Here is a 22639-nt window from a genome sequence, read left to right as displayed (position 1 = left end):
TGCGCAGCTCCCCGTTCAGTGCTCCTCAGATGATGGTTTGCAGGGCCCGTAGCCGTGGAGCCGGTTGCTCAGATGAATATAGAAACCATGTATCTTCAGCGTCTGCGAGCTCCACCATCGGATATAGACAGCATCTCTTATAGAGTTGCATATGTGGCATTCCGGCTTCCATTCCGGCTTTTCGTCTTTTAAAAACGAGGGCATTCGATTAACCGCGCCTTTGTAGTCTACCCGGCTGCTGAGTACAGTGCTTGAAGCTGCTCCCTTCGACCGATACTTGAGGCAGCATTGTCCGCTGCTGCCTGGTCAGATTCAGGGGGTGCACCAATGGATTGAAAGGTTGAAGACTATGCTCGTCCAAGTTAAATCTACCAGAGAATCACGGACTATACTGTGATTCGACTGCTTTCCTAGCTCCCGTGACCTGGTGACACAGGAACGGCTAAGCCGAGAGAGTATCTAATGGCGTCTTTGGATCGGTGCTCTAGTAGGTCACTGTTGATTTCTGATAATCACTTGATTCTCTCCCTGCGGCAATATTCTATCAAGGCCAGTTAGCCAGTTTCATGAGGGGTTTCTCCTGATATAATACCCAGGAGCCAGGGGAAGATTAGAGGAACAAACGGACTACATGTTGGCTGACGAGCCGAGAAGTTCTCTTGTCCCTTAATACCATCGGTTGGATGCGGTATCTTGTCCCTCTCAGCCGCCAGATCTCTTGCGATGCGGCTTAAGCGGTCGTATGCTGGTCCAGATCCTCGTACGATGAAACGTCGACCCGCGTACCACAGACTCATCCAGTAGTCGATCGCTACTTGCTTACCCAAGTGCTCTCACGTCTCATACGCCTGACTGGCTGAAAGCAGATGAGGTGTAACCCGATTGCAAACGAACGGCTCGGTGCCGGGCGTCAAAAACCAGCCAAGTTTCGATGCTGCCTGCGCACTTGCCATTTCTCTAGCGGTATAACATCGCGACATATACCAGAAAAGCCGAGATGAAGGAATTTGTCCCAGGGCCATAACGACGGTGTCACTCAAGTCAATAGCCGTTCCCGGTATCCGTCAACCCGTCCGCTCCCAGAGTCATCTGCTCGTATAATGCTGTTCGTTGAGCGCAGAGCGCGAGAAGGCTCGAAGCATCCCAACAAACCAACCGCATGGCGTATAGCCGCTGCAATGGCACCCAGAATAGATCCCATCCATCAGCGTATGCACACCCTCATGCCAGCCATCTTGGTACGCCTCTGCCGTAGGACACGGGTAACGTGCGTAGAGCTCCATGAGCCGCACAGGTGCAACCGAGGCCAGAAATGTTTCGGATACATATTCGCTGAGAGCCCTCTTCTGCAGCAGAGGCCGTCGTCCATCGCCCCGACTCGCCGACCTGTCTCAGCACGACTATGTCTGACTTCGGCTCCCACGGCTTTCTCTGTCCCAGGACCGCCATGGCTGCGCGTGGTCTATCATGGGAGTAATCAATGCAAATCGAAGTCTGATCCGTGGACAGTTTGCGGCCCAAGATTCGTTTTTAGCGCTGAGAAAACTTTGATATCGATAGTTCCACGGCCAAGTCGCGTTTTGTCTCATATTACCCTGAAATCGTGGCGTGGGCAGCTCCTTCCTTGCAGCTTATCAGCCGTGCAGCGATAGCCCCGAGCCGCTCTACCACCAAAATTCACCGAAATCATCTCGCTTGGCTCTTTTCTCCTCTTGCAGAATAGCTGTCAACGGCCAGGATTTTAAACCGTAAAAGCTCCCCATTCTTGACTGTCTTTATCCCCTCTCCCTTTGCAAGGAATCGATCGCCGGAAATCGAGAGAAAGCAGGCACTTCTCGAAACCATGGCAGCAGAGTATCGTGTGTCGCTCTCTTATCCGAACCCATCTCTGGGCCAGATGGGGACAGGATCACAAACATCCAACTCTATAGATGACGAGGCTTCTCGCTCAAAATTTGGCTATGGAGGCTCGCAGCAGGTCAAGGGCTTGCAACAGGTGGTCTTGGTCGTAACGTATGGCTCATCTCTCATCTATACTCCAATTCTAACGGTGACAGGCTACTCAACGGTCTTTTGATCTCGACTCTCGATACGTCGATCGTATCTACGTCTCTGGTCACAATATCGAATGACCTGGGCGATTTTGTCAATGCGCCGTGGATCATATTGGCGTATCTGTTGACATATATGGGTTCGAATCATGCTGCCAGGCCGAGAGAAAGCAGTCCACTCTAACAAGCTTTATTAGGATTCGCCGTCTGTATTTCGAAGATGAGCGATATATATGGACGGAAGAACATTCTGGCTCTTTGCTGGGTCATTTTCTCTGGATTTTCCTTGGGCTGTGCCAACGCTAAAGATATGACTGCACTGTACGTATTTTCTTGACTGGCGCTTCCTCCACCGCAAAAAAAGAAAGGAGATAGTGACACAAGACTCTTAGCATCGTGTGTCGTGCATTTCAAGGCATAGGAGCATCGGGGTTATACAGTTTAACGCAAATAGCCCTTGTCGAAGTCGGCCCTGTCCACCGCCCTAGCCTGATCGGAGCCTTGATCGGAGCAACGCTTGCTATTGCCTTTATTCTTGGCCCTCTTCTTGGAGGCCTGATTTCAAGGCTATCTGACTGGAGGTGGCTCTTCAACCTCAAGTGAGTTCAGCAGCATTTAAACTCACCTTCACCTGAGCTAACTTGCTGTTTCTGTTCGTTACCGCAGCATCCCCTTTGGACTGGTATCTATCCTCGCCATTACAAGCTTTTGGCCTCAGGAAGAGGTCTCCCATCTGCTCTCCTGGGGGGCTTTTACCAGCATAGACTTTTTCGGTGGCGCTACTCTGCTTTGTAGCTCATCTCTGCTTGTGTTTGCTATTCAACAGGCTGGCTCTCAGACATTTGCATGGTCTCATCCGATCATCATCTTGGCCTTTATCATATCTGGCTTAAGCTGCATTGCATTCATATGCTGGGAGGTGATTCTAGATTCGAAGAGGCATCGTCATATTGAGCCGATATTTCCAATTCGCTTAATGTTGAATAGGGTCTATGCTTCAGGTCTCATGTAAGAGCCCCGTTCTCGTGTACCCCTGAACAAGTCTTAACATGGTGATGCAGACTTACTCTTCTCACGGGATTTTCATACATCTCTCTCACAATTGTTATACCGGAGCGTTTCCAAATTGTCAATGGTGACAATGCTCTCATAGCCGGCATTCACCTGTTCCCACTTCTTTGTGCCTGCGCGATCGGATCCTTTCTGGGCGGAGCAATATCTAACCGGCAGAATAACACTTCATACACGCTCATTGGGTCATCCTGTCTCCAACTTCTAGGGCTTGGACTGATGACAACACAGTCAAGGGAAAACAGTACAAAGCCGTCTCAGTACGCGTATCAGGCATTGTTCGGATTAGGAGTTGGCCTATGCTTTTCTGCAACGACCATCATGACGAGCATCTCTACTGCCGAGTCAAGCGAGAAGGCTACCGCACAGGGTGCCATTGCTCAGGCCCGAGTGTTGGGGGGCAGCATAGGGCTTTCCATCTGCACGGTCATATTTAATATTCACGTTAACCGATATCTAGAAGGACACTTGACCGAACCACAGCTTGAAAGCCTTCATCGATCGCCGTTGTCAGGACTGCAACTACCCATCGACCAGCGAGATCTAGTTAAGACCGTCTATGCTGGGGCATATGCTGAGGAGATCAAAATCATGGCCTGTGTTTGTTCAGCCATGGTGATTGCCGCTTTTTTCACCCTGGAAAGGCACCCTGCGCCACTAACGAGAATAAGGTCGAGATCAGAAGGAGGCCGATTTTCGAAGCGTGGGAATGACTCAGAGACGGAAATGATTAGCATGGGCGATGCCCGTCAGACTGCATGAGCTGGCTCATAACCATTTGGATCACTACATTTACAGTTGCTTATCTCGTTAGTGCGGCGTACTCGTGTGACGCACATTGCCTCTTCTGTCCAACCCTTGCAAGAATGATCAGCTTGACATGCTGAAATTCCTTCCCCATCGTTCTGCTTACCTTAAGATATATCTTGTTACACAATGTGCGTATTTTTACTTTATTTTACTTGTTTTCGTTTCGTTTCGTTTTTTTCTTCTTCTTTGTCGAAACATTTTGATCATGGGGTTGCAATTTGGGGCTTGTTGTCTGGTGTTACAGCTTTGGCTTCCTGGGTGACGAGCGGTCACGTCAATGTATGATATGAAGTCTTTTATTTTAGTTTATTTCTCCCATGTACTTCTCTCTCATTGGAGAGCATAAAAGGGATATAGAATAGGCGTCTTCGAGTTGCACCCTCTTCTCTGGTATAAGCTGAGTACCATTCAGTGGCAACGCCAGTTGATCTGTGTTGCAAATATAATTCACGTATCCAACACAGGCCCTTGGTCACCGTAGATGGGGTCTTTGCTAAACCAGGGTAGATTTTTGATGTTGCTTATTTTGGACTCTTCGTCTTGGCTGCCGTAGCACATGTCCCAGTTGTCACCATCGGGGTAGCATCCAACCATGAGAAAAGGATGGCGATCAATGTCATCCAGGAGACGGTGGCCCACGCCTGCAGGAACTACAATCACGTCTCCTCGGCCGACAACGGACTCGACACGCCCAGGGTTGTGCTCGCCTCCAAAACAGAGCCTCGCACGGCCAGCCGTGACGCACAGCACCTCGTGAGTTGTACTGTGGAAGTGCGTGGTGTCATACATTGTATAGCGCCATTGCGGGGTGACGACGCCAATCTTGCAGACGTGCGATTCGATCCGGTCCGCTGAGGCGTCTGCAGGGACAAAGGCGGAGTGGTAGATGATGAGGGGCTTTGAGTGGAGGGACGAGTTGGGGATGAGGTTGTGAGCTGGGATCTGGTGTTTGGAGATGCGGAGCTTGGAGAGGGGAGTGAGATAGGGGTCGGGAGAGCCCATGGCGAGGTGTGGAATTTGTTGGCTGGAAATGGATAATTGAGGAGAAGAGTGAGAGTGACAAAGCTGCTCTTCTTTTACTTCCTCTATCGATTTACTATTGCTACATGTGGCTATTCTGCCTTGGCATCTTTTTGACGTGGCGGTGGTAGGACCTGGAGGTCAAGATGATGTAATGCGAAGATGTGTGGCGTGTGGCAGAAGCAATCAGTTTGCCCCTTGTGCTTCTATTCCATATGTGTGTAGTGCAACTTGTTTATTTTTTCTTGGCAAAATGTATTGCATGCATTTGATAACTTGGGCGTTCTTCATCGATACGTATCCGAAATATAATCATGCAATGAATGATGGTGTAATCAAGACGTCCGCCTCTTGACATGTAAGGTTTTCATTAGTTTTTTTTTCATTAGTTTTTTAGGTGTTGTGTTCTAAAATTTAAAAGGGCAAATTCTAGATATTACCGTGCAAGTGCTTATGCAGCTCCAAGCATGAATAAAGTGGGTGAAACCGTAAGTAGCTTTTGGCTATCCTTTCGCCCCGTCTCCTCAGCTGTCTCGCAGCCAAGTAACTGCTGGTGTCTTTCAATGGCTCAGATGCCCCCCCGTGAGCAGTTCCTTGAAGTAGATTGTCATCAGTCCCCCGACGTCCAAGCTGCGAGCGGCCGCCTTGAGGGCCTGGTGCGCGGGACACTCGTCGTCGTAGTACCGCATGTCCTCCAGGCTGGCAAACTCAAACTTGGCGGCGAAGTCGTAGCCCTGAGAACGCTGGTCGGGCTCACAGGCGCCGACGGCCATGCTGAGAATGTAGGGCTTGCCATCCTGTTTTGGTCGAGTTAGCCCGTTTGCTCTGTGATGTGGTGTGGTGTGGTGTGGTGTGCTTTGTGCTGGAGAGACATTTTCATGGGCTGTGTGAGAGGTCTTGGATGGAAGGACCGGAAAGTGAGGGTTTTTCACCTTTGTGCTTGTATCTCTGACGGTTTCGTAGAGGGCTAGGAGCTTTTCCTGGTCCTCCTTCTTGGGGAGCTTGAACATGGTGACTCGGTGGACGCGTTGGGTCATTTTGATGGGATTTGATGTTTCTGCTATGGCGCACAGTGGACGAGCTGCGGGGAGCTTAGAGGATGAGAGAAGATCGAAACGCAGTGGAAATGGAGCAGGAGCGATGAGATGTATAGCAGGAGGAAAAAAAAGAAGAGATGAAGTCAGAGGATGGGCAGGAGTGAGGCTAAACAGCTTTTAATACAGCGACGATGATGTGAGCATGGATTCCTCGGTGCTGCTAGTACTAGGCCTAGGTTTGGACAATTGCCGAGTTTGGGTACTTGATGCTGCGGCTGGTATCGGGAGAACGACTCGAGTCACTGAGGGGGGATTTTCAGCGCGGAATGGAATCAGCTGGGCCAAACAGTCTTGTGCGAGACGCGGCAAAAATAGATGAGAAATTGAACATGTTTAGTTCTTAATTCTTAATCATCTACTATAGTAATCAGTATTTTTGGTAGCTTTTTCCCTTCCTTTTTTTTTTCTTTTTCTGATGATGTGATAGCCGCGGGGTTTATATAGGAGCTTACTTGGACTGGTGATGTACTGCTAATCCACAAAGAGCCGACGAAATGTACAAGCGGTACTGGCCGAGGAAGTAGAAGCAACAATTGGTGACCTGTCGCCTTCTCGATCAACCTGTATCAGAAAAAAAGATGAATGAACAATCATCTTACGCAGAAGCCGTGAGATGTAGCTTGCCATCGACACCGGTTAATTATGGCCTTCAACTATGCGCTAGATGAGCCGCTTCTGGCTTCCCCCCCAGACAGAAATCCGGGGATGTTTCTTTTTTCCGGGATCGCACTCCGAGGTACTTTGAATTCGTATTTGCGTGCACGGAAAATGCAAGTACCTAGATCTATCGACTACTACTACTAGTACTGAGCTGTGTGCCAGTGTTAACATCTTTGTTTTTAGCGGAGTAATGAATTATTTTCTACAGAAGCAGGAATGAAAGAAAGATGCTAAAATAAATCTAATTAATTGATAAAATAATACTGTATTTTTTTTTTGTATTGTTTTTGCTGTTTTATTTTTGTATATTTTTTATTGGTAGTATTATTAAATCATTGCTCAAGTAGGTACTGTGCTCCCCAATCAAGTTCACCTTTGAACTTTGTGTATTGCGCCCCGAACCCCCCCAAAATGAAAACGTTCTCTTTTGCCGTCCGCATAAACATATTTCCTTGTATATGCACGTCTCTATAAACTACCTGCCTCTGAGACGTTCTCCTGAACCGTAAAAAAAAAAAAAAAAAAAACGTCGAATGTGTCGAATCCGTTGTCAATCAAAGTATGAAGGGAACCGGGTCTTATTTGACGGATGAACTCTTATAAATGAATCCACGCTTGAAAGACTGCTTAGTGGTAGTTGGAAAGTTATCATTCTACGATGCACTTACCTGGTGTAGTCAAAGGGAACCTCAAGCTCGCTCTTGATGAATATATATATTACGAACCTCTTAATTTTTCAACTAGGCATGCAGTATATGTGTCTCTGCTACGAAGATTTTGCTTGTGCAGCCTTTATGCGATGACACGTAAGTCTTGTCCTCAAAAGCAGCCACTCCCCAACATTCCCTCAATTGGACTTGACCACGACTCTTCCGAGCAGATGCCAGTCATTTTCCGCCATCAGTGTCAGTCATATTCGTTGAGTTTCGTCAACGTATTTTGTTTCAAAATAGATGCTTATTTATCAAGGATTTATCTTTCAATCTTGCACTGACCGAGCACGAGATTTGAGACACATGTCAAAAGAGCAACTCTCGAATTTCTCCTCACCTCTGCCCTCGACAGCCCAAGCAGGGCGAAAAGAAGAGGGAGGCTAGTTGTAGACTGTGTTGTTCGCAAAATAAACCACTAATTATGCACGGAGCCAGTCTCCGTGATTGATTTCCCATGTACTTTCGTCCTGATTTGTCGTCGCTTGACGGAATCTGCCAGGATTGGCCTTAATAAGCTTGTACATGCAAGCTACCACTGAGAAAATTGGTTCCATGTCAGACATTAAGGCGAAGGTAAGTTTACATCTTCTTCCTAGTGCCTCTTACACTCTTTCGCCATCCCCATCTTCCACTTTTATCCTCGCAAGTATATTGCTTTCTCCTTCTCCTCCCACATTACAACACTCACAAGCATCATGTATTGCTTGGAGCATTGTTTCCACGCTGTGCCTGCTCAGTGCCCTGAGCCAGAGTACCAAACCCAGAGGGTAGTTATCATAATGTCATCGCCATTCAACTGATTGAGATGGATCCATGAATCCAGGCCAGCCACGATATCGAGAACCAGCATCTGCGACCCCCCGTGGCCGACGACGCGTATGACGAGTCCAGAGTCCCGCGAGAGGACTCTACATTCAAAGGCCTCGGCCCGGCTCGGCTTGTCAATCCTCGTCAACAAGGTCTATCTCGTCTCTTCCACGTGCTCCATGATTCGAAACAGCAAATAGGATACAGGATGAGTAGATTGCTATTTCCATTCTATCGGCGTCTATCGTTCTAAATCTAGGTACCTATCCAGTATCAAGACCGACCTGCCCAAAGGCAAATCACCATCGTCATCATCATCTCACCTGCATTCTCCCTCAACAAAGCCACCGGCTCAACCTCCCATCGCCAAAGAGACATACACCCCCCACACAACTCCCGCCAGCGCACCCACCAGATTCCTCCCCTGAACGGACTTGACAAGCGTAAAGTTGACGAGCGACACGGCCGGCCAGAGCTTGGCGGCGGCAAACATGAGCGACCAGAACTCGGCCTGCGCCTCTTGCCAGACGACGGCAAAATCAACAACCCTGAAGTCGACGGCGTTGGGGCTGGACCAGTACTTTGCGGCGGCGGGGAGGTTTGTGATGCGCGGGGCGTGGAGCATGGCGTGGCGGAGGGAGCGCGTAAAGGTGCTGAAGAGGAGCGTGTTGAGGGCGGCGCCGACGGTTTGGTCGAGGGCGAATTTGATGATTGTGTTTGTGAGAGAGAGTTTGGGGGGGCTTGTATCCTTGTCCTTTTTCTCCTTGGAGTCTGGAGATGATTTTGAGGATTTGGATGGTGGGGGGCTGGGATGTGCGGGGAATGTTGATTCGAGAAAGTCTTGCCTGTGTGTCGAGGTTAGTGGGCAATGTGGTGAAATGGGATGTATATCTGGAGGAAACAGAGATATCCCAGGCATCAAGATATAAACGGGCAGTAATGTGCTCACCAGAGAAAGTTTGGCGGCGTGCTCACCACCGCAAACAAGACAAACTGAAAGACGGGCACCCAGTCTATCGTCACGGCTTCCTGTAGTAACATATTAGCTCTTCTGTATTAATAAGAAAATTTGAGAATGATTTTTTAGAAAAAGCCAAATAGAAAAAAAAAGGTCAACTTGCATTGTTCTTGTACGCTGTAATGGCCTGCGCCAAAATGTTGGACACGGCTGCCAGGAGAGAAGACTGCAGAGTTGCCTGCACAATGGGCGATGGTGCCATGGTCTCGGTTGATGGCCCTTTTCTTCGTTTTTTATTTTCTTCTTCTCTTCTCCTTTTCTCTTTGAGACTTTGCCAGGCGTTTGCAAGCGTAGGATATGGCTCTGAGGCTGGAGGTTTTATCAGATTTCGATGGGAAGAAAGCAAGCCGAGCCAAAGCGATGTCGCTATCAAATACTAATCCTAGGGCGGTGAAAATGTGCTGTGGCGTGCGCGTTCCACCAGGCTACGGAAATCCGTCGTAGCCTAAAATACTTGCTATTCAATGAGAAGAGTGTTTGATGACAAGCTGTCTGCCTACTAATTTTCATAACACGTGGAGATGTGTGAGTGATTGTGTGGGTAAAATCCTAAAATCCTAAAATCCCCGATTGTTTAAAGACAGCTCACGCAATGCGGCTCGTAAGAGGAACCACTGACCAGCCATAGGATAAAGAACACTTGTCATCATGGATGCTATGGTGTGATTATACTGCTGTTTATTCTCTTTTTGTCTGCTTTTTCGTATCGTCAAATGTGCAAGCATAGTATCTGTTTCATGTACCTGATGTAAAAAGACACCTGGCGCATTATCCTTTCCTCTATCTGAAAAGGTCCCCAAGCCTTCTCTTACACCCACAAAAGATGCCTCGTGTGTCGTCTGGTTGGAAATTAACGTGGGATAACGTGGGATATAGCCTCTACCAAACCCCGCAGTGGAGCGGGAACCCCCGAAACGCCGGTAGCATGGCAGTGAAGCTCTTGTTGATCTATCAGGACCTCCAACTGCGGCTCTTCTTCATACAACGGAGTGTCCAGGATTCTGGGCACCGCAGATGGACCTCTTTGACCCGTATCTAACGCCTTTATGAAAAACTATAGTGACCTCACTCCTTTTTTTCTCTCTCCTATTCTCGTATATGCAGTCCTTGAATCGTCGTCTTTCGCGTTCTTTGAGGGGCCTTTCACTTCCACTCAGTAGTCTTTCAAGACCTGGTCAGAAGCCACATAAAGAAGAGCTGGACGAGATAAGAGTAGAAGAAAAGAAACTGTGTCCGCTGGTTCCGCTTCGCCCTTGTGTCAGTCTGCATAGGGCCTCCGGAGTTGGAAGATGTTTCAGGCAAAAGCACGTATTTCAGTGACCGCATCTAGATACATCGTTTCAGTCAGCATTATAACGGTATCAAGGAGACAAGTGAGGCGGTCGCAAAACGTACCAGGAATAGAGAGTTGGCCAAGAAGGTGTAAATAAAGACCAGCCACCCGACCCAGCCGCCAGTGCCCTTGCCACCGTTGACAACCTCCGCAATGGCGATGGTAGCAATAATACCAACAAATTTATATCCAGAGTAGGCGATCAGGTCAAGTAGCTGGGACTGGCTGGAGATGCTCAGGAGGTAGCACCCCACCTTCAACGCGATGATCTCGAAAATGACCACACCGAGCGCGGTTGTTGCTGTGTATCCGAAAAGCTCAGGGTTAAACTTGCCCCGTATGCCGGCAACCAGAGTAGACAGGAGGATGTATGTGACCAGTGCCATCACTATTCAATAGTCTCATGTTAGCTGCCATTCACCGTCCTCCATGACGAGTTATTCAATGCGCGACCGACCTGGAATGTACATGTCGGGACTGTTGATGTCATCTCGCGGGGGCAGGTAGCGCAGGTCTTGGCCGTTCGCGCCGGTAACCTGCTTTCGGGACCAAGGCTTATGCCTCCAGGGGAAGAGGACAATAAAGAGCTTGTTGATGACGTAGAAATTGGAGACGTTGAAGTAGTACTTGAGCGCGGACACATTGACGTAGCGACCAATCTAGAAGCGCAAGGAGAGTCAGTAAGAAGGAGGCAGAAGACAAAGAGTCTCAACTCGAGACTTCTAGACACAGAATAATGAAGAAAGAATCTCATACATTCTGCTCCACGTATTCCTGGCCATGCTTGAAGGCAGTCTGTCCAAACTGCGCCGCGACCTGGGCCGTAGGATCGTTCATGAATTGCCCGTATGCGCCAAAGGCATTGCCCATGTTGCCCCCCTGCTGCTGCTGGTATGGATTCCCCCCCGTAGCCCATCTGATGCGACTGCGCGGAGCCCGGCGGCGGAGGCGGTGATCGGAGCTGAGGGACGGTCGAGACATGTTGCGGCACTGGATGGTGCAAAGGAGGCGACTGGGCCGCCCGATGCATGGCTGCGGGTTTGACTTTGGCGGTGGTTTTGCGAGGGCCAGAGAGGAGAATAGACGTCTTCTGGCGTCAATTCGAGGCGGAGAGAGCGAAAATAAACGCGTAGTTGGGTTAGGCCCCAGGGTGTGATCGTTGTCGTGGCCGCTGTTGTCGACGACCGACGAGGTTCGAGATGGCGAGTTTTGAAATGTGGTCGATAGCTTGCTTGGCCTGGCCTGTGAATAGAGTAGAGGCCCCTGCAGCAGCGTCATAGGCCAGCTAAGGCACAGTGAGCTGGGCTGCAGACGGGGGGTAGGACCAGGCCTCCAAATCTTCAAGTTAGTGGCAGCTTGTATCTGCGAGTACCTGCTCACGCGTGCAAGGCCTGCCGCTACCTCTGGATACCTCTCATCAGGTACGGATTCGCCGCTGCAGCTCTGCTACGGGGCTTAGAGGCCACGGTATGGCAGTCAAGACTCAGCCCAAGAGCCCATCCACAGCCAATTCCCACGTGATTCGGCTCTTGATCATCCGCGAATCGGCCTCGCTAGAAGCGTTCACGATAGTCGAGCCGCAGCGGCAGGACAAGACGCGGCGATTGGCAAAAACTGCGAGCCGTGCAGGCCTCGGGGATGGTTCGGTCGCCGGCGGAATTAAATAGTAGAATTCAATCAGGAAAAGGACAAATACCGTTGATTATGGCTGACGCGCGGAGGCGCGGCGCCAAAGCGGCCCCCGACTACTGAAGTACACGCTCTTGTAGACAGATATTGAACCTTGATATCTCTAGCACGCCCTGCCATCTCCAGTTCCTAGGCGCAAACCAACTTTCGCTACTCCAACCTGCAACCACACGCAGTCGCTTTTTTGCTTCATCTCCAAAGACGGCGTGAATTCTTCATTTTTAATACTTGCTACTACTTTAATACTTGTCGGGCTTGCCAGGGTCGAGACTTCCCTAGCCGATTTTTTTTTGCCTCCCAATTCCACCACCTTCCACTCCTTATCGTCTACCTGTATGAACCACGCCTCTTCCCTGATCTGGTCCTCAGCCTCTCTCTCCTCCTCTCGCTACTCCCACCGAGATCGCAAGCCGTCCTCGAGTCTCCTGGATCCTTCGCAGCCGGCAAATTCAACATGTTGGACGCCTTCGAGGTTCTCACCACGTCTGGCGTGGTTGTCTGGTCTAGGACGTATGCGCCAGTCAGCCCCTCCATCGTCAACAACTTCATTGCCGACACATTCATAGAGGAGAAGAAGGGCGGCATTGCGCCCACCGAGTCGCAGTCAGCCGCGACCAATCCGGCCTACAAGAGCGACCAGCATACTCTGAAATGGACCTTTGTTAAGGAATTGGGCTTAATCTTTGTGGTATGGGCGCTTCCCCATCGACGTCATCCTCCGCCGAGTACCTACCTATACTAACAACTGCCTTGCTTTACATCAGGTTGTATACCGCTCTCTGCTGCACCTCTCATGGGTTGATAAGCTGGTGGATAATATCAAAACCATCTTTGTCCAGCTCTACGGCGACCAGCTCACCAAACCCCATACGACCCTCGTCGAGTGCCACTCGTTTGATGAATATTTCGACCAGCAGCTTCGAGAGCTAGACAGATCGAGTAATATCGGAACTATAAGCCCTATAGAAGAGGAGGAAGCGCCCTCTCACGGCCAGCAATCGGCACCCGGCCTGACTTACAGAGGTCGCACAATCAACGGTGGCGGAGCCGGCACCCACGACACCGTTTCAACCGACTCTACGCCTATCCCAACACCCGATGCGTCGCGCCCCTCGACCCCTGGCAACCTGGTTGTTGCCAAGGCCGGCCCTGTGGCCAAGATGTCCAGGAGAGCTCGCAAAGCTCAAAATAGTGGATCGGCGCCGGTATCCTCTGGAGATGAGTCTTTGACTTCGTCCCGACAGAAGAAGGGCGCCAAGGCGACAAAGAAGGGGCGCAAATGGAATGCAGAGGGATTTGCAGACGAAGAAGACGATAGTCTACAGCTGGATTACTCCCAGCCCAATCTGGCAAGCGAGTCGGAAGCTGAGGCAGTTGGGCGGTCCAGCGCACTGGATGCCGTCGAGTCGTCGACCTGGGGATCCAGGAGTAAAGGAAAATTCATCCTCAAGGACTTGGGGGATGAAGTACACGATATTCTGGCGTCGGCAGAAGCTGAAAAGGCCGAGAAGGCTGCTCGCGCAGAGTCCAAGACGGGCCTTTTGGGGTCTGGAGTCAGCACCATCAGCGGTCTCTTCCGAAACATTGTAGGTGGCAAGACTTTAACCAAGGCGGATCTTGAAAACGCAATGAAGGGCATGGAGGACCATTTGCTGCGCAAGAATGTTGCCCGCGAAGCGGCCGTTCGCCTTTGCGAAAGCGTCGAAAAGGAGCTGGTTGGTGTCAAGACCGGAAACTTTGAAAGTATCAACGCCAAGATCCATTCGGCAATGGAATCCTCTCTTACCAAGATGCTCACCCCGACCTCATCACTCGATCTCCTCCGTGAGATTGACTCCATCACTTCTCCGCCCGTCACGTCGCTGCGAAAGGCTCGGCCCTATGTCATTTCCATCGTCGGCGTCAACGGTGTCGGCAAGTCTACGAATCTATCCAAGATCTGCTTCTTCCTGCTGCAAAATAAGTACAAAGTCCTCATCGCCGCTGGTGATACTTTCCGTTCCGGAGCTGTTGAGCAGCTCGCCGTCCATGTGCGAAACCTCAAGGAGCTCACGGCTCGAGAAGGTGGACAGGTGGAGTTGTACCAGAAGGGATATGGCAAAGATGCTGCTACTGTTGCTAAAGATGCCGTTAGCCATGCGGCTCAGGAGGGTTATGATGTCGTCCTCATCGATACCGCTGGACGGAGGCATAACGACCAAAGACTCATGTCATCGCTGGAAAAGTTTGCCAAATTTGCCCAACCCGACAAGATTCTCATGGTTGGCGAGGTACGTTTTCATCGCATCGGATCTAATACTTCGTGTATATATTGGTTCATCAATCAACTAACATTTTGGTTTTCCAGGCTCTTGTTGGAACAGACTCCGTCGCTCAGGCTCGCAACTTCAACGCGGCCTTTGGCTCGGACCGCGCCCTGGATGGTTTCATCATCTCCAAGTGCGATACTGTTGGCGACATGGTAGGAACCCTAGTCAGTCTGGTTCACGCGACCAACGTGCCCGTGGTGTTTGTGGGAGTTGGCCAGCACTACTCTGACTTGAGGAACTTTTCTGTCAAGTGGGCTGTAGGAAAGCTGCTGAGCAGCAACTAATACTGTATAACAAAGAAAATGAGCACATGAAACACCCCCCTTTTTTGACATTGGTAATTTTGGATATATAATATGATAACGATATGCGGAGCCAATTGAAAGAATTGACCAACTCTGCCCATTGTCTTAATAAACTTTCGCTTCAAATACAATCACAATATAGTAAATATAATAGCCGCATGAAGTAGTTTCAATCTCCTTTGGTGGTCTTCCCTTTTTCATCATTAATACTATAATCCTGCATACTAGTCCATACTATGCAATCGGATTTGGCCATTCTTTTCAATCTAGCATCCTCCCATCCTTGTCATATCATAGCCCCCTTTTTCAATTTCACATTAATCACCAAGGACGGGCTACAGTGAGCGCGACGACCCTGGGGTTCATATCCATCCATCCATCCATCCATCCATCCCACCATGCATATAAAAAAAAAGACAAGTACAAAGGAGATAAGGAAAGAAAGAAAAAGAAGAAAAGAAGAAAACCAAACAAAGCGCTCAACGGAGCAAAACAAGGCCAACCGTCTGAGTCTCAGAGAAGAAGAAGGAGAAAGATAATATGTATCAATATCGAAAATCGAAAACCAAAAAAAAAACCATCCAGCTTTAAAAAAAAAAAAATAAACGGAGCATGTTCTTTTTTTTTTTTCTTGTTGTTTTTCTTAGTATAGCGTCGAGGACGGAATCTTTTTTTTTTTTTTTTTTTTTTTTTTGTAGAGTTTTTGCGTTAATCTTTTAAAGATGAGCGACTGGTCAAATAAGCAGCACATAAAATCCAAACGGGTATCTCTTTCTAAGGGTGGTTGTTTTCGCATTCTGATGGTTGATTCATAAGAGGTAGCGAGTGATTGTGACTCGGCTTAAACCTCAAGGTTGATGAAATATATGCATATAGCTGTATAAATCTCTCTTCTTTTTCGGCGTAAGGGGGGAAAAATAGCGGATATTAACGTTAAAGAAAAAAGGCACGAGACAAAAAAAAAATTGGTAAGGGGATAACAATCTTGTAGGGTTACTCAGAGCGGATCGCTCAGGTATATATATCGGCTTTCTTTCTTCCACGTCAACGCAGGACATCGTGTCCCTCAGTCCTCTTCAAAGAAGTCATGGTCGTCAAAGTCGCCAGGCTGCGCGTCCTCATCGTACACATTCTGGTGCCCTAAATGAGGAGGTGTCACTGGCTCAGCTGCCAACTCCTGACGTCGAAGGGGAAGGTCTTGGAAGGGCCTCTTGTCGGATCGATGAGAGACGTTGGAATTTGTGCGTGTCCGATCATGAACGCTCTGGCCTGTGAATCGCCTTCCGATGCTGGAAAAGGCAGTGGGCTGTTGATGGCTGTCCGGCGTGGGAGGCTGGCGAAGAGCAGTAGCTGGAGGGGTGAGAAGCCCGCTCACCATGCCGCCGCCATTCTGCTTTGCCGAGTCATTTCTACCTTTAGTCGGGGTGGAATTGCCCGTGACAGCAGGCGAACTCAACACTCCTGAAATTCCTCGGAAGCCAGTCTGGCCACTCTTGCGCCAATTGTCCCAAGCAGCTGCAATGGGAGCAATAGTTTGCGCTACACGTGGCGTCGCAGCTTGGATTGTCTGAGCGATATTAGGGAGAGTAATGGCTGAGCCACCATTCATGGCCCTCTCACGCTCTTGTTCCTCCATCTGCAAGTTGGCCTTGAGTCTGATGGCAGCATCCTTGACAGCGGCGCGGTCAAACCTGTCTCTAGAAAGAGCCATGATGATGTCTTGAAGATCTCCCTGTCTCACAGCAAGAAGCTCGCGCAGCCAGTTAATCTCGTCGTCGCGCTTCGAAATCTTGGTTGCCGCATCGGGATCAAGGTCAGCAACAGTCTGCTCGAGTTCCTCAATGTGTTGTTCACGGGCCTGCAGCTGTTCTTGGAGAACCATGATGGATTCCCGGAGAGCTTGTGGGGAGATCTTTTCAGGCATCTCAACCCGCTCTGCTGGTTTAGCCATCACAGGGCTCAAGACCGAAGAGTCAACGCCAGCCGACTTCGCAGCTTGAGCTGCGGCGGCTGCGGCCTGCTTCGTAATCTCAAGTTTCTCTTCAAGGTGAATGACGCGGTCTTGGAGAAGCTCAGTCTTGGATGTAGACAAGCTGAGACGCTCCAGCAAGTGCTGTTCTGTTCGCTGACCGTCCTCGGTTGCGTTGTTCAACTGTCGTTCGTAACGAGCCTCGATATCCTCCAACTCGTTTTGATGTTTTTGTTTGAGTTCGCCCAACTCGGCGATCCTAGTGGACTGTGCCTCCTCAAGAAGCATCTCGTTTTGCGCCTTGGCAGTATCAATCTGGAGCCTGAGATGGTCAAGCTCAGCGCGCAGCTTCGCCGTCTGCTCTTCGTACTCTTCTCGGACAACGTTTACCTGGTTATTGGCATCCTCGAGCTCAGCCTGCAGAGACATGCGAGTCCTCTTGACTTCGCTGGCCCCAGATTCACGAGCCTCTTCAAACTCGCGCTGGTATCGAGCAGCAGCCTGTTGAAGCTTGAAATTCTCGCTGCGGAGCTCAGACAGCAGCCCGTCAAGACGATTGCACTCATTCACAGCACGCATGCCAGTCCGCTCGTTATCCTGAAGTCTTTCCATTTCAACTTCAAGACGTTCTCGAGTCTTGGACTCAGCTTGCAGCCGCGCTTCCAAAACTTCTTGGCGCGCCAACATGGCCTGTTCTTTCTTGATGCGTCGTGCACTTTCCTCCGCTACCTCGCGAGCGGCCTGACCCATATCGTTCTGAAGCGAAAGGAACTTGGCCCGCCATGTCTCCCGAAGCCGTTCGTTTTCTTCAAGTTGAGAAACGACGCTTTCAAGTGATTTATGCAGATGCTTGTTTTCATTCAAAGCATGACCAAGCTCGCCATTGCTACGGCGTGCGGCTTCATCAGCTCGTTCCATCTCCGCTCTCCAAGTATTGTTATCTTGGCGAACGTTGCGAAGATCGGTTTCGAGGACGTTGATCCTGTTAACCATCTCAGCTTGGTGATGGGTCCAGTGATCACGAGCAACCTCCATCTTGGATATTTGCAGGGCAGTCTTGCCTGCGGAGTGCTCTAGTGACTTGATAGCCTGGTTTCTCTCCTCCACCGCTTCGCGTAGTCGGGTCTCTTCTTCGGAGGCATTATGCAACAAGCGTTGAACTTCGGACAGGTTATCTTCGGCTGCACGCCTGGCTTGGACTTCCTGCTCGTTGGTATCCTCTTGTCGCCTGACTCTCGCTTCAAGCTCGGCAACACGGCCGTCGAAAACGCTACGGTTAATAACTTCGACTTCTACCTGTGCCTCTGTAGCCTGTAGCTTTCGGTTGAGCTCAGCTACTGCATCCTCCGCAGCCCTGCGCTCATTGATTTCATTCTCAAGGCTCTCTTGGTCTAGGCGATGTCGCTGTTCGAGATCCATTGCCTTTGTCTCAAGTTCGCGGACCCTTGCAGCAAGCTCTTCATTGGACTTGGCTTGCAACATGCCCTCGAAATGAACAGAGTTGATGTCATCGCGAGGTGTGTGCCTGGCACTAGTAACTAGTAGCTCTTTGATCTCATCAAGAGACCTTAGGAGAGTTCCATCGCCAGTAGCTTCCGTATTGACGGTTGGTAAATTGCTACGTGACTGCGAAGCAAGAGCTTCGACAACAATTGAACGAATGTGGTCCAGTTTTCGGTCCCTCTTGGGACTCGTGGAGCGACGAGGAGCAGGCTCATCGTCTTCGTCATCAGCGTCGCTTTCCTGATACTCAGTCGAGCCACCACGAGCATCGCGTCGGGATGAAGGAGCCCGTTGGTCATTAGATTTCAGAGAGCGAGAGAGAGTAAGGATAGCCTTCTCGAGGGGTTCAAGTCTGGATGCCAAGAGCGTACCGACGACGTCGTTGACACGACCGTCGAAAAACTGGGCACGATTCTCAAGCTTCGAATGTTCCTCCTCTGAGAAGGCGCCTTCCCAGTCACTAACTTGGTCGCTCTCAATCTCACCCTCTTCGAATCCGCTGCCACGTCTCAGAACTTGGGCGCTCAGCGGTGGGTCCACGAACGGATCTTCCAACTCAGTACTCAACATTGGCTGAGACGTGTTGTCAAGAATATCGCTATACTTGCGTGGAATAACGCTCATCTTCTCGCGCGCATGGTCTGAAGGGATATGCAACTCATCCGACGATGCATGAGCTTCGCCAGCTGGGTGAGGCCACTTGAATGTCTCAACGGATTTGTTAATGCCCTGAGAATGATCTCTCTCCATTCGCTGCATGACCGCATCAATCTCCTCAAAGGTAGGTTCGCGCTTATCGCCATTCGTAGTAGGCGTAGCATTGAAACCGCTTGTTCCTTCTTCTGGAAACTCAATCGTGTCGTCGTCGTCGTCGTCGTCGTCATCTTGCTCAGCGGTAGCAGCGGGAGTTGCCTCCGCGAAACGAGACGAGGCCAAACCAGCTGGCTTCGGCAAAGGTAGAGCAAATCGGGACCCAGAAAGGCCTTTGGGAGTAAGCTTGCGTCTGGCAATTGCAATTTGAGGATCTTCAGGAGCAGACTGAGCATTGGGTTGCGTGGATTCGGACAACCCTTCTCCGTCTGAGCGAGCTTCGCTTTCGTCTGGAAGTTCTGGGAGAGATGCGGGAGTAGCCGCCGACAAATGTCGAGGGGTCAGTTCGAAAGATGACGTCCACTTGATAGATGCTTCCGCTGGTGATGTCTCAGAGGGAGCAGCAGTAGTGACCTGAGTATCGATCTGGTCGACCGAAGACATGGAAGTATCGGCGGGCAACACAGCTTCTCCATCAACTGAGCCTTCCTCAGCAAAGCTCCGCGATTCTTTAACTGATGATTCAGCCATGCCAATGTCTTCAGCTTCAACTTCACCTTCTTCTGCTTCTTCTCCTTCTTCCTCTTCGACCAAGTCATCTGGTCTGTCAGCAAAGAGAGGCACATCATCACTATCAGCCGCAGTGCTCTTAGCCCGCTTAGCTCTGGAGTCGTCCTGGACGCGACCATCAGGCTCTCTAATATCGCCTTCAGAAGCGACTGGCGATTCACTAGTAGATCTTAAGACGGGGACGGCTCTGGTCTTTTTAGGAGCAACTGAGTCGGCATGTTGATTAGGTTCGATCCTAATATTATTAAAGATAGAATCGGTCCGTCTCGGGAAACCCTTCATGCCACCTTCAGCAGGATTGGATGCAGCACCTTGGGGTTGGAATGGTGTAAAAGCGGGAGCATCAGGGCGGAACTTGGGGCCAGATGAAGAAAAGTTAAATTCGCTCTTCTGTCCAGGAGCAAATGCCGGAGCATTGACGTTGATCTTGGCTGCTGGAGGCTGCTGTGGCGGGACTCCGAAAGGAGTCTGCTCCATGACATCTGGTGCGCCAGCATGATACACACCCGGCTGGAAGCTAGGAGTGTCAAAGTTGAAATGGCCAGGAGTAAATGTGCTCGTGGGATTGAACTTGAACTCTGGTGCTTCTACATTGAATTTGGACAAAGAAGACTTGCTATCGTTGGCTGAATGTTGGCTACCAGCATTGTTAAGAGACACTGAGTCCTGCCATGGGTTGCTCGAAGCAGATACATTCTTTTGATGCTGGTTGAAAGCAGCAACAAAATCGATGTCCTGAATAGGTGTGCCGAGATTGCTGGGATTTGTCTGGATTTCTTCATAAGCCTCGTCGACGCGATGAGTTTCCGGAATGTCATTCAATGGCCCAAATTGCGGCATGACATTCTGGCTAGCGCTTTCAGAAGGATCGTCCTCCCGATAGAAATTTTGGGTAAGGGAATGACCCCGGCTGTGAGGCCGCGGGTGGTGCAAAACCATGGGCTTGCCAGGCTCGTTGGCAAAATGTTCAACTGGCGCAAAGCCGCCAGCAGAAGGCTGATGAGCATGCGCAGCAACAAAGGGCTGGTGGGCAACGGCTTCGGCTCTCGTCTGGGGATTGTAGTCCTCATGTTCCAGCTCATTGCGTAGCTGCTCCTCCAGATGATACTCGGCATCGTCAATCTCGGCTTGTAGCTGGTCTGCATTGCGTTGTACAGGCTCGGGGGTTTTGGATGGACTCTTGCCACCCACATGCTCCTCTTCTTCTTCATCTTCCCTAACGTCTTGAAGGCGGGGAGAAGCTCTAGCGTACTGCTGTGGTAGATATTGCAGTGACTGATGCCTCTGGTGTAGATTGAATGCCGGGCTGCCAGTCTGGTGGAATTCCACGCCATAAGGAGACTGAGGTGACATGATGCCATTGAAACTCATCATGGATGGCGAATCTTGAGGACTCATGCCCTGCAAGATACCAGCCTGGTTGGGCCATCCCTGCGGCGGCTGTTGGAAAGGTGAGCTGTTAGCAGGGAATGAGATGGACTGTCGTGCATTGAATTTGCCAGCCACACTGAAAGGTACTGGCGAGGCGCCCGATGCCAACGGGCTCTGGTTGGCGGCAGCGCCGGGGATGAAGGGAGATGGGAACGGGAAACCGGGTATCGCATGGTTGCTGGACGCTGAGGAAGTCGGAATTGGAGGTGAGAAAGGCAGTGGAGGGTACTGAGCCGAAGGTAGTCGTGAAGGTTGTGAAGATATTGAGGGTGCAGCTTCGGGTTCATCGCCTCCGAACGAGACGCCAAGGGCTCTAAGCTTGGCTTCTTGCAACTCATTGACGTAGTTCTTCCACGCTATGAGAAGTAGTAATGTTAGTCATCAGCATCTTTTTGTGAGTCCAGGAACAATTTCTCAAAAAAAAAAAAAAACATACCATTCAGGTCTGGCAGGACTACTGTATATTCTTGTTCATAGCGCTCTTGCGCCAAATCCTCAAAACTAGGCCACGCCTCTCTGCTTTGAGATTCCTGAGTCGTATCATCCTCAGCCGGCAAATCGAAGCCGTCTACATTATACCCTAGCTCCATCCATGAATCAAACATTCGCTCAATCTCGTGTTGTCGAAGAGGCATTGGCGGTTGTCCTGGGAGACCGCGCTCATCATCCCGTGGTAGCGTAACTATGATGTTCTTGCCCTTCCACGGCACCTTTTTCTTGATTCGAGGCGTGACAGACGGTTCCCTGGGTAGGGGCTTGTCGGAGACTTTGATGGGTGGGATCGCCTTGCTGCCGTTTGGTTGTTCAGCCCCAGGCGGCGTCGCCATGTCGTTGTGGTTGTTGGGGAGGGACAGGCCCACGACGGAACCCGTCTCGGTGGCAACTGAGCTTGCCATGTCGTCGTCTGCTTCCGATTGCAGAGGATCACCGGCCTTGAGAGTCTCAACGCTAGAGATGGCGCGAGGATGTCGAGATGTGGATCGAGATTTGGCCCTATATCTGCTCGACGGCCTAGGTGTGCGAGGATCTCGACTTTGATACCAGTCAGCTTCCGAGCCGCTCAGTGAAGAGTGCTCGCTGCTGTCTCCGTCGCTGAACCAGAGTCGAGCTTCGGTGTTCTGGTCGCCGGCGGTGTGAGTGCGGATCCAGCCCTCGGTAAGTCCCCTGTTCCGACGCCTGGCCCTGTGCACAAGCACGGCAGCGGCAGCACTCGTGGGTAGAAGCGACTGCGCCGGGGTTTGAGGCCGTGCGCTCAGGATAACCGGCGGCGGGCGCAGGAAAGGAGTATTTATATCCAAGGAGTGAATGGGAAAGCTCTCGGACTCGTCACTGTCAGACCCCTCGCTTTCGTAGCTCTGGCGGCGGAGGTTGACGTCGCTCCGGAGATATGGCGAGCCCCAGCTGGCAGTGCCAAACTGCTCGTCGTCCGAGGCGAGGTTGTCGTCGCTGTCGTCCCGCTCGTCGTCGTCGATC

The 22639-nt window shown here is 50.5% G+C and overlaps 9 protein-coding genes across 9 annotated transcripts; 3 read left to right on the top strand and 6 right to left on the bottom strand.

Moving 5' to 3' along the window:
* Positions 1-536: 536 nt before the first annotated feature.
* On the bottom strand, positions 537-1449 carry TrAtP1_012515 (uncharacterized protein; the record flags this gene model as incomplete). The annotated part of the gene is made up of 2 exons (XM_066115557.1): positions 537-541; positions 629-1449. The coding sequence occupies one exon, from the start codon at positions 1447-1449 to the stop codon at positions 1222-1224; it is 228 nt and encodes a 75-aa protein (XP_065971656.1). The 3' UTR covers positions 537-541; positions 629-1221.
* Positions 1450-1719: 270 nt separating this feature from the next.
* On the top strand, positions 1720-4260 carry TrAtP1_012514 (uncharacterized protein). The gene is made up of 6 exons (XM_014090121.2): positions 1720-2013; positions 2058-2191; positions 2249-2372; positions 2444-2650; positions 2718-3059; positions 3113-4260. The coding sequence occupies exons 1-6, from the start codon at positions 1844-1846 to the stop codon at positions 3882-3884; spliced, it is 1749 nt and encodes a 582-aa protein (XP_013945596.1). The 5' UTR covers positions 1720-1843; the 3' UTR covers positions 3885-4260.
* Positions 4261-4379: 119 nt separating this feature from the next.
* Positions 4380-5017, bottom strand: TrAtP1_012513 (uncharacterized protein; the record flags this gene model as incomplete). The annotated part of the gene is made up of 1 exon (XM_014090122.2): positions 4380-5017. Exon 1 carries the CDS (start codon positions 4932-4934, stop codon positions 4380-4382), a length of 555 nt encoding a protein of 184 aa, XP_013945597.2. The 5' UTR covers positions 4935-5017.
* A 495-nt stretch (positions 5018-5512) lies between these two features.
* On the bottom strand, positions 5513-5989 carry TrAtP1_012512 (uncharacterized protein; the record flags this gene model as incomplete). The annotated part of the gene is made up of 2 exons (XM_066115556.1): positions 5513-5749; positions 5885-5989. 2 exons carry the CDS (start codon positions 5987-5989, stop codon positions 5513-5515), a joined length of 342 nt encoding a protein of 113 aa, XP_065971655.1.
* A 1985-nt stretch (positions 5990-7974) lies between these two features.
* On the top strand, positions 7975-8482 carry TrAtP1_012511 (uncharacterized protein; the record flags this gene model as incomplete). Its single annotated transcript, XM_066115555.1, has 2 exons — positions 7975-7995; positions 8246-8482. 2 exons carry the CDS (start codon positions 7975-7977, stop codon positions 8480-8482), a joined length of 258 nt encoding a protein of 85 aa, XP_065971654.1.
* Positions 8483-8581: 99 nt separating this feature from the next.
* Positions 8582-9449, bottom strand: TrAtP1_012510 (uncharacterized protein; the record flags this gene model as incomplete). Its single annotated transcript, XM_066115554.1, has 3 exons — positions 8582-9074; positions 9179-9258; positions 9351-9449. 3 exons carry the CDS (start codon positions 9447-9449, stop codon positions 8582-8584), a joined length of 672 nt encoding a protein of 223 aa, XP_065971653.1.
* Positions 9450-10411: 962 nt separating this feature from the next.
* On the bottom strand, positions 10412-11561 carry TrAtP1_012509 (uncharacterized protein; the record flags this gene model as incomplete). The annotated part of the gene is made up of 4 exons (XM_014090125.2): positions 10412-10573; positions 10643-10968; positions 11038-11239; positions 11337-11561. 4 exons carry the CDS (start codon positions 11559-11561, stop codon positions 10412-10414), a joined length of 915 nt encoding a protein of 304 aa, XP_013945600.2.
* TrAtP1_012508 (uncharacterized protein) lies at positions 10971-15026 on the top strand. The gene is made up of 3 exons (XM_014090127.2): positions 10971-12957; positions 13034-14539; positions 14617-15026. Exons 1-3 carry the CDS (start codon positions 12724-12726, stop codon positions 14860-14862), a joined length of 1986 nt encoding a protein of 661 aa, XP_013945602.1. The 5' UTR covers positions 10971-12723; the 3' UTR covers positions 14863-15026.
* A 923-nt stretch (positions 15027-15949) lies between these two features.
* On the bottom strand, positions 15950-22062 carry TrAtP1_012507 (uncharacterized protein; the record flags this gene model as incomplete). The annotated part of the gene is made up of 2 exons (XM_066115553.1): positions 15950-21522; positions 21603-22062. The coding sequence occupies 2 exons, from the start codon at positions 22060-22062 to the stop codon at positions 15950-15952; spliced, it is 6033 nt and encodes a 2010-aa protein (XP_065971652.1).
* Positions 22063-22639: the final 577 nt, after the last annotated feature.

Source organism: Trichoderma atroviride, chromosome 7 (assembly GCF_020647795.1).
Source record: "Trichoderma atroviride chromosome 7, complete sequence".
Taxonomy (NCBI): domain Eukaryota; kingdom Fungi; phylum Ascomycota; class Sordariomycetes; order Hypocreales; family Hypocreaceae; genus Trichoderma; species Trichoderma atroviride.
Note: the sequence above shows the minus strand (reverse complement) of the source record. Positions and strands in the feature narration are given on the sequence as shown.